Below are 9,196 nucleotides of genomic sequence, written 5' to 3'. Positions count from 1 at the left end.
TGGGCGATGCTGTGTGGGTGATGCTGCGTGGGGGCGGTGCTGCGTGGGCGATGCTGCGTGGGTGATGCTGCGTGGGGGCGATGCTGCGTGGGCGATGCTGCGTAGGCGATGCTGCGTGGGTGATGCTGCGTGGGGGGGGGTGCTGCATGAGGGTGATGCTGCGTGGGTGATGCTGCGTGGGGGCGATGCTGCGTGAGGGTGATGCTGCGTGAGGGTGATGCTGTGTGGGGGCGATGCTGCGTGAGGGTGATGCTGCGTGGGCGATGCTGCGTGAGGGCGATGCTGTGTGGGGGGGGGGATGCTGCGTGAGGGTGATGCTGCGTGGGTGATGCTGCGTGGGGGCGATGCTGCGTGAGGGTGATGCTGCGTGAGGGTGATGCTGCGTGGGCGATGCTGCGTGAGGGCGATGCTGCGTGGGGGCGATGCTGCGTGAGGGTGATGCTGCGTGGGCGATGCTGCGTGGGGGCGATGCTGCGTGAGGGTGATGCTGCGTGGGGGGGGGATGCTGCGTGGGTGATGTCTGCGTCCACACACAGTTCATTAAAGGGAGCCTAAAATGGAACCAGATGATGGTCAGACAGCTGCTGAGGGATGTCCTGGTTCTGGTTATTTAGAAAAAAACATGCTGCCACATGCAGCCACATTAAAGGACAGCCAATCAGCAGCACGGAGGAAGCCACATCTCATCTCAGCAACTTCCGCACTGAGGAAGCCACAAAACTATAAAGAGGCTTCACAGAGGTTCTGGAGCAGTGCTGCACTGATAGACAGGGAAGACAGGAAAGACAGGGAAGACAGGGAAGACAGGAAAGACAGGGAAGACAGGAAAGACAGGAAAGACAGGGAAGACAGGAAAGACAGGAAAGACAGGGAAGACAGGGAAGACAGGAAAGACAGGGAAGACAGGGAAGACACACCGTATAGGAGCATTGTTATTCTCTATCTGGAGATTAGATCATTACATGATAGCAGAAGAAGAACGTGTTTCATACAGCTGCTAGAACTGGTCCTGGTTCTCTGCAGAGGAGTCTGATCTGTCCCTGCCAAACAGAAGAGCATCATGGGTAACGGGGTGACGGCTCCGAGAAAATGGCGAGAGGTGTGTGAGGGTGGTTCGGCACCGTATTGGCTGTGGCAGCCGCAGCAGGTGGGCCTGATGGGGAACCAGAAGGACCAATTTGTTCTGAGTCACATAATCCGTGAGTTCCTTCACCCAGACCTGGAAGCAAACTTTGTGAAGAGGTGCCGCAGGCGCCTGATCAAGAGCATCCAGCCGGTGGACGCCATCGTGGACGCCCTGCGTGAGGTCGGGGTCCTGAACACGGCCAATCTGGAGGCCATCAGCATCCACGCAGACCAGAGGGAGAAGCAGCGCATTCTGGTGGACCAGGTTCTGTGGAAGGGGAACAAAGCTCAGGACGCTTTTTTCCTGGCTCTAGCCAGATCAAATCCATTCGTCCTTCAGGAGCTGGACCGCCGGGCTCTCAAGAACCAGGTTCGCTGTCAACCCGTGAACCGATGATGGGGAAAGTCTCATTTTCAGGCTCTGTTAAACCTTCTGACACGTAAAAACATGTTTGTTTAGCTGCACGTTAAACTGTGACTGTTTGGTTGTTGTGGTCCCAGGGTTTCTCAGAGGGATCCATCCAGGAGGACCTGGTGGATTTCCTGGTGCCAGATGAAGAGAAATGGTTTCACTGGGTGTTGCGAGACCACTTGATGGAGGGAGACTCCAACCAGCCAAGAACACACGGACCTCTGCAAAAACATTTTGGATTCAAACAGTTGGACACCATCACCAAGAAGGTTCTGTTGAAGATCGTCCCAACTCTCAGTAGGTCTCCGAAAAGGGCCGCGGACGCTCCTGCTTCCCGTCTTAATGCTAATGCTAATGCTAGACATCATCCTGCTGCAGGCACCTGTTTGGAGAAGGAAGAACTGGTGACATCAGAGAGCTCCAGCGCCATGACAACGGAGAAGAACCTGGAGCCAGAGGTAGAAACGGCACAGTGGCGTCATCGATAAGGCTGGTGATGAAAGGACTGATTGGTTTCTAACTGATGTGCTCAGGTGGAGGTCAGCCCTGACGTCTTCGAGGATGGGGACATGTTCAGGTAGCTCCTCCGTGGTCCGATGCAAACAGGCGGCGCAGCTCCTGGGCCGTGGCGCCGCTGGTGGCCTCAGCCTCCTGAGATCTTCCAGGCAGTAGTGGAGACTCTCCACTCTCTCTGGCGTCCCCCGCAGGCTGGGCCACGCATGCGGCGCCATTTCCTGTAGTAGCTGCAGCCCGTTGCTCAACCGCGGTCGTTTACGTCCGTCACCTTGACGTCCAGCGTGTGTGTAGGTTGCAGTGCGAGCACCAGGGGCTGTTTCACTGCCGGCTCACGGGGCTGCGGCTGGAGGGGGTCGGCGATGTGCTCTACCAGCTGGTGCCCTGGGACCTGGACTTCCTCTCCTCTAAAGGGCTGAGACCTGCTGGACCACTCTTCAGGTTCACCCTGTTGTCGGGGCGATTTCACCGGCTGCACCTGCCGCACTGCCAGCTGCTCGAGGACGTTGCAGAGGGAGGTCAGCACTTCCTGTCTGTGGTCCATGCAACGGAGGAACGAGTGGACTTCATCACCCCTTCTCACGTGACCCAGAGCCATGTGATCGTCGATGTTCCGGGCTTCTCTTGTTTCGGGCTGGTGACAGGACGCAGGAACAACAGTGCGATCAGGGGTCTGGTGGTCCTCTTCTCCGAGATCCGCCAGCACTTGCTGTTCGTCCTGCTGCTGCCCAGGAACATCTTTTTGACTCAGGTACACAGAACTCCCACGGACCTGCAGGCTCTCCTCCCAACCGGAGGAACGCTGAATCCTTGATCTTCACTGGTTGTGCATCCTGTGACTAACAGGTGATAAAGGAGTGGAAGCAGCGAATCGGAGCAAAGTATGTGGAAACGGTCCCGGACTGTGAGTTGATCCCAAACCACACCTACAAGCTGAGTGGTCAGCCCGTCACCCTCATCCAGCCGGAGGTCAGTGACCCTGCCCCCCCCCCCTCCGTTAGCTGCCAGATGTGGAGCGCCACGCTTTTCCTAAACTTCGTCCTGTTTGCGTTTCAGACCTCAGAGTTTGTCAACTTTAGCGACTACAGCAACTTCCTGCCGTCGTTTCAGGTGCAGCTTCCTGACGGAGCCACGTCGGTGAAGCTGCAGCTGTCGAGTCCCGAGGCTGCGCTGCCTCTCATTGGTTGGCTCTTTAGATCCACGGACTCTGTGACGTGGGAAAGAGTTGTCCAGCTGAGAGCCCACACAGGTGAAACATGTTAGCACAACATGCTAACACACAAGTACACTTCCAGAACATGTACCATGACTCAAACATACTGTGCTGTCATGCTAATGCAACATGCATTGCTGGCATGTTAGGACAACATTTAAAACTATTTTATTGCAGGTCAACCAGAAGAATTGTGTCCCGCAGTGGCCATGGAAGGTAAACCCAGCTGAGCTGAAAATAGAATCTATTTCCTCTGCAACATTTGAGATTCTTTTTTTCTTTTTTTTTGCTCATAGCTGCATTAGCATTAGCAGGTAGATAACCGGGTTAGAGTCAGTTTGACTGATATGATCCACTTCAAGCCCAGTTTATCAAATCGGAAAATGGGTTTAACTTAGTTTAACTCATTTGGAGCGAGTTTCAACCCGGTCCAACCAGTTCTGTCTCGTTTGTCTTAGAACCAATGCACACCACCCTGATCCTGCTCCAGATGCTGCAATCCCTGGAGTCAAAGGATTTTTTGCTGTTTCACTATCATCTGAAGCTCCGGCCTAATCCGATCCCTGTCAGCCGGCTGGAGAACGCAGACAGGCCCAGAACTGTGGACCTGATGGTTCAGCAGTACCAGCCTGAAGGGGCCAAACAAGTCACAGAGGAGATCTTCAGGATGATGAAGTTTGAGGACCTGGCTGATCAGCTCAGGGCCTGATCTGGACCAAAGCCTGTAACCTCTCATATGGATTATTATTAATTTTATTTTAAAGTTATAATATATTATCAGCATTTTTTAACAACGATATGGACCTGGTGTGTTGGGGTAAATGCTTTTAAATGATTATGTTTAATACAATCATCCTGTTTAAGATTCATGTGAATTCAATGTTGTTTTAATTTATCTAATATATTTTTTAGTATGATATAAAGTCAGAGTTTCCTATTTCACTTTATTATCAATCACAAATGGTCCAGATTCAGTCAGGTTGTGTTTTTGGTTTTTACTAGATTTTGCAGCATTGGTCAACCGCTTCGTGGCGACCACCGCTAGGTGGCGCTGCGCGGCTGGGTTTATTTCTAAATGTGTTCTGAAAGTAAAATCTGCCCATCAAATGGAACTGGAGGCGTGAAACGAACCTTGAGGAGACCAATCCGAGCTCGAACTACTTAAAAAAGAACCACGGAGGATTAAAAGATGCAGATTATCTGTGATGAGGGGTGAATTTATAACAGTGGATTGTTAATAACTGAATAAAAGATATAAATAGTGAGTATGTATTTCTTTTGTGTGAAGGAAATTCCTAATATGGCAAAGATTCATTTATGTTATTTAGAAGTTCATCTTTATCATAATTTACGGTGACCTCGAGAGCTGGAGGTTTAATCTTACAGAGTTGGTCACAGTTTGGTGACACGTGCAGATACGAGTGGAACTGGTTTGTGCTTCAGGAAATGTTCTTTTGTCCAGACAGAATTATGGGAACTTGTTCTGGCTGCTGCTTCTGAATCCTCTTAGTTGAACTGGACCACGTGAGCGGCTGTTTTAGGGACAGAAATGTTCACCCACCGTGGATCCTGGGTGGTCTTCAGCTGGAATCCACAGGTTCCATGATTTAGAGGCTCAACACACACACACACACACACACACACACACACACACACACACACACACACACACCTAAACCCTTAATTACAGGAGGGACTTTAAACATTCCATCATCGCCATAACGGGAGAAAATTGGAAAAACTGCTTCTTCCAAATAAAATCAAGGAGCCACATCAAGAAGACAAAAGGAGCAAGAAAATGACTGAAGATCTGCATATAAGTAGCAGCTCAATCCTGCTGATGGGGGAGGGGGGGGGGGGGGCACCTCGCCCTTTAATGCTAAAGCTTCATGTTGGTCGTGGGTCAGTTCTGTCTGCTGCTGACCCGTCTGGATCAGCCTCTCCTGGACCACTGAGACACCGTGAGCTTCTCTACCTACAGAAACGCTGTCAGTGTTGCTAGGATACGCCTGCCACGCCTCCCAGACAGAAGAAACGGGGCTCGCCGAAAACGAGAGATCAAAGAGATTTGCAAACATTAATGAAATAACGGGAGGTTTTACAAAACGGTTTATTTTGACGCATCGTTGATAAAAACCAGACTTCCACAATTAAATCATTACATTTCAGGTTAAAGACGCCCATCGGTAATACAAATGTTCATGTAAGAATTAAATTATTCCCGTGTGTGTGTGTGTGTGTGTGTGTGTGTGTGTGTGTGTGTTTATGTGGGTTTGGTTAGCAGCTGACTGGAGAACTCGTAGAGATCTTTGTTGATTTTCTTCAGGGTGTGAACTTCATCTTCAAGTTCTGCAACGCGCACCTTCGTGTTTTCACCATCACCAAAGACCGACTGACACACACACACACACACACACACACACACACACACACACACACACACACACACACACACACACACACACACACACACACACACACACACACACACACACACACACACACAGTTAAAATGATGCCTTCCCAGCCTGCCCCGTCACGCCTCACACACACTCACCTTGTCCGTCACGGCGTTCATCAGAGCGTTCAGCCGATGGGCTTTCAGCAGGTACGACTCCTCCTCCTCCTGCTACCGCACCAAGACCACGTCAACATCAGGCTTTTCTCATCATTTGTGCGATGCAAACGAGCGGATTTGACAGGTTTCGCTGCGGGCTGCTGACGGGGAGGACAGGACGTTCGCTCTCACCTGTGTATAGAGGCCCAGTCGCACACACACCTCCCCCGACTCCCTGCCGTCACCCTCCGAGGTGTTCAGGTGACGGCTGAAGCGTGGCAGCGGGACGGCGGGACGGCTGTCAGGCAGGAACATGTTGGCTGGAGCTGCTGTGATGACGGCGTTTGTCACCGGGCCTGCGCGCACACACGCACACACACACACAGCAGCTGAGGTTCTAAACTGCCTGGCAGGAACCCGCAGGACTTTGCTTTACCTTTGTGGGCGAGGCAGCGGATGGTCTGTTTGCTCTGGATGTCCCAGACGCGAACCGTCTCATCGTGGGACCCAGACAGGAGGAGCGTCCCGTCCATCGACACGGAGACACAACCCACCATGTTCCTGGGGGAGACCACACGGGTCGCACAGCATGAAAAAGGGCCCCCACGCCACGGTCGAGACCACTGGTGGGTCAGGTGACACCGAACACGGAGCCAGAAACGTGTTACCCAGGTAAGAAAGTGCCCTTGACGTCCCTGACCCCCCCCCTCCACACGACCATCTCTACGTGCACGGCACAATCCTGTGCAACTCTGTCACGTCTCCTTCACAGATGTGATCCATCCAGATGTTCTCATAATGAACAGAACCACAGAACTAACTGGACATTTTGGCCAGAAGGTCACGTTGAAGTCACGAAGGAGGAGTTTTATCTCCTGTTACTCAGTCAGTACTCTCAGACTCCATCTTTAAGGATTTAAATTCATAAACTGGAAACTTGATGAAACACATGCTTTGAGCTCACGTGTGTCCTTTGAAGATCTGGTTCTGGTTCTGCTCGGTGTCGGACTGAAACGGGCGGTCCCGGCTGAGGCCCTGGAGACGACACAAGGATGGTTAAACATGGTTAATCAGACAAACGGCCTGGCGTCGTGGACGCCGTCGGTATGAGATGGTCGTCACTGTCACCGCACACACACACGCACACGCACAACCTAATGCTTTATGCTGGTGTGATAAAATAAATCTCTCTCTACTCACCTGACTGCACAGAGACACCTGGAAAATGTTTCCATCGCTTCCCCCACAAAATAGGAAGTATTCACAGGGGTCAGAGGTCACAGACATGATCTCCACATCGAATAAAATGGACAGGAGCAGCTCGCCGGAGGACAGCTCCCACACCTGCACACAGGAGACACACATTTGCTGCTGACAATGACACAAAAGAAGGTTTCAGACAAAACAAGACAATAAACAGCGGCACCGACGTCCACAGACTAAAAAAGTTACATTTGAACAGATGCAATGGAAGCAAAACGTCAAAGTAAGCAAAAAAAACCCAAACCAAACTGGAATTGTACCATCAAATTTGACCTGTGAAGACAAGACAAGAAGCAGATCCTGAGCAGGGGGAGAGAACCTCAGCACAGAACGACCCCACAAGCAGAAAACTCCACATTAACGGAGCGTTTCACCTGCCCAATTATGATTCCACTCAGGCAAAGAGAGGCGGAGTTGGCTGAGCCCCATCATGAGGACACCTGCGCAGGTGTTAAGTCTACCTGTCATAGCAGTACAGGTGTGACAAACACACATCTTACCTTAACAGTCTGGTCCAAGGAGGCCGTGACAACTCTGGCCTGAACCCCCATCATGCCACAGTGCAGGTCTGTGATTGGCAGAGAGTGACGAGACAGGACGTGCCGCGGCTCAGGGGTGTGGCCTAAATCCAGCTGGATCACACTAAAACACACACACACGTACAATAACATCCAACAAGACGCGTTCAGATTTGATCAGCTGCGACCTACCTCGAAAGGTTCCACACAAGAGCCAGGTTGTCTTTTCCTCCAGAAACAAAATGGCTGCTGTCGTCCGTGAACTTCAGGCAGGTGACGTCCTGGTAGTGGCGACTGAGCACGGACAGCAGTTTACCTGTGGACACCTGGACCAATCAAAGGACCGAAATCATACACCTGAACCGTCGGGTCAGAAGAGACGATGTTCAGCCCTGGTTGGATGAACTGGGATCAGGTCAGATCAGGCAGAGACACTTGATCATCTTCCACTTTTCAGAGAAATGGAGAAATTGACGGACCTCCCACAAATAAATGGCCTCGGCGACGGCGGCAGCCAGGAACAGTCCATCAGGCGAGGCGTTTAAACAGGTCACCACTCCTGGACACACGATCTTCTGTTGGAGCTGGTCCTGGACCATGAACAGAACCAGTGAATACAGACGGGTCATCCCAGTGACATGACCTCTGACCTGACCGCTGCGATATGGCGTCTGACAATCAGACTGTCGGCATTTCACGTTTTGGCTGAACATATCGAAGGTTATCTTATTGTTTTCACTTCACATCTCACCTGTAGCATCATCTTTAGCTAAGGTGTTGCTAAAGGATAGCAGAGAGATACAGACGGGTACTGTCAGTACAGCCAGATGTGCTCGCAGGTTTAAATGTGTTGTGTAATTAAATGAAGAGGTACAGTTGTATCTTATTCCTTTCGCACCAAATGTTAGTGTAGATTTTGCTGCTTTAACGAGAGGAAATCGTCGCGACATTTGACAGGTAAAGAAGGTTCGTAAACAGAGATCTTAGACACGTTAGTCTCACCAAACACGTCTCAATGTGGCCACAGACAATCAGTAACTATTGATAAGAAACTGTAGACTTTTGTTTTGTCGGGACGGCACTTCTGGTGCGGAGGTTCAAATTGTAAGGGACAGGACAAAACCTGGAGGTCCATACGACACGCTCGGTCCGAAGCACGCAGCAGTGTAGCGGGTCCGTACCTTCCTCTGGATCTCCCACACGTTAATGAAATTCTTGCCCAGCTGGGCGGACAAGATGTATTGTCCGCGGAGCAGGGTGAGAGTCCGGGCCGAACTGTTCCCTCCCCGGTATGACAGAAGGCTGGAACCGCTGTGAAGGTCGAACACAGTCAGATTCCACAACTGAGAACCCGAATCCGAGCTCAATATTACTTCTAGAGGAGCCGCCATCTTACAATACAATATTCGCGGGACACCGGATGTTCCCCGCTTTAGATCCGGTGCGATGTGCATTGTGGGACATGTAGGAATCTTCTCTTCATTGTGGAGTTGTAGTTCTGTGCTGAGGAAACCTCATGCATGAGATTTGAAGATACCGGGATGACTTAACATTTACCACAGCACTTAAAAAACCAACGAGGGATGATTTTCAAG

At 51.1% G+C, this 9,196-nt stretch overlaps 2 protein-coding genes across 4 annotated transcripts; one reads left to right on the top strand and one right to left on the bottom strand.

Moving 5' to 3' along the window:
• The first annotated feature begins 757 nt into the window (after nt 1-757).
• Nucleotides 758-4,521, top strand: LOC105418667 (uncharacterized). Of its 2 annotated transcripts, XM_011618664.2 has the most exons (10): nt 758-1,099; nt 1,218-1,495; nt 1,627-1,834; nt 1,916-1,995; nt 2,071-2,114; nt 2,345-2,801; nt 2,897-3,019; nt 3,107-3,299; nt 3,441-3,479; nt 3,722-4,521. In XM_011618664.2, the coding sequence occupies exons 1-10, from the start codon at nt 1,090-1,092 to the stop codon at nt 3,970-3,972; spliced, it is 1,683 nt and encodes a 560-aa protein (XP_011616966.1). In that variant the 5' UTR covers nt 758-1,089; the 3' UTR covers nt 3,973-4,521. The 2 variants fall into 2 exon arrangements, with proteins under 2 accessions (XP_011616966.1, XP_011616965.1); XM_011618663.2 differs by having other exon boundaries at nt 758-1,495.
• Nucleotides 4,522-5,356: 835 nt separating this feature from the next.
• wdr18 (WD repeat domain 18) lies at nt 5,357-9,032 on the bottom strand. 2 transcript variants are annotated; one of them, XM_029828163.1, is made up of 10 exons: nt 8,783-9,032; nt 8,081-8,191; nt 7,794-7,927; nt 7,584-7,725; nt 7,021-7,164; nt 6,785-6,855; nt 6,257-6,381; nt 6,013-6,176; nt 5,821-5,889; nt 5,357-5,655 (listed from the first exon to the last, which is right to left on the bottom strand). In XM_029828163.1, exons 1-10 carry the CDS (start codon nt 8,990-8,992, stop codon nt 5,527-5,529), a joined length of 1,299 nt encoding a protein of 432 aa, XP_029684023.1. In that variant the 5' UTR covers nt 8,993-9,032; the 3' UTR covers nt 5,357-5,526. The 2 variants fall into 2 exon arrangements, with proteins under 2 accessions (XP_029684023.1, XP_029684022.1); XM_029828162.1 differs by having other exon boundaries at nt 5,821-5,892; nt 8,783-9,031.
• Nucleotides 9,033-9,196: the final 164 nt, after the last annotated feature.

The sequence above is a fragment of the Takifugu rubripes genome, chromosome 20 (assembly GCF_901000725.2).
Source record: "Takifugu rubripes chromosome 20, fTakRub1.2, whole genome shotgun sequence".
In the NCBI taxonomy this organism is placed as follows: Eukaryota; Metazoa; Chordata; class Actinopteri; order Tetraodontiformes; family Tetraodontidae; genus Takifugu; species Takifugu rubripes.
Note: the sequence above shows the minus strand (reverse complement) of the source record. Positions and strands in the feature narration are given on the sequence as shown.

Excerpts from the sequence above, each read along its gene's own strand:
- LOC105418667 (XM_011618663.2), top strand. The coding sequence starts at position 1,061 with ATGGGTAACGGGGTGACGGCTCCGAGAAAATGGCGAGAGGTGTGTGAG. Across the intron at positions 1,496-1,626 it reads GCCGGGCTCTCAAGAACCAG|GGTTTCTCAGAGGGATCCAT; the intron begins GTTCGCTGTCAA and ends TTGTGGTCCCAG. Across the intron at positions 2,115-2,344 it reads GAGGATGGGGACATGTTCAG|GTTGCAGTGCGAGCACCAGG; the intron begins GTAGCTCCTCCG and ends GCGTGTGTGTAG.
- wdr18 (XM_029828162.1), bottom strand. The coding sequence starts at position 8,992 with ATGGCGGCTCCTCTAGAAGTAATATTGAGCTCGGATTCGGGTTCTCAG. Across the intron at positions 7,928-8,080 it reads AGGCCATTTATTTGTGGGAG|GTGTCCACAGGTAAACTGCT; the intron begins GTCCGTCAATTT and ends TGATTGGTCCAG. Across the intron at positions 6,382-6,784 it reads CAGATCTTCAAAGGACACAC|GAACATGGTGGGTTGTGTCT; the intron begins GTGAGCTCAAAG and ends GGTCTCCCCCAG.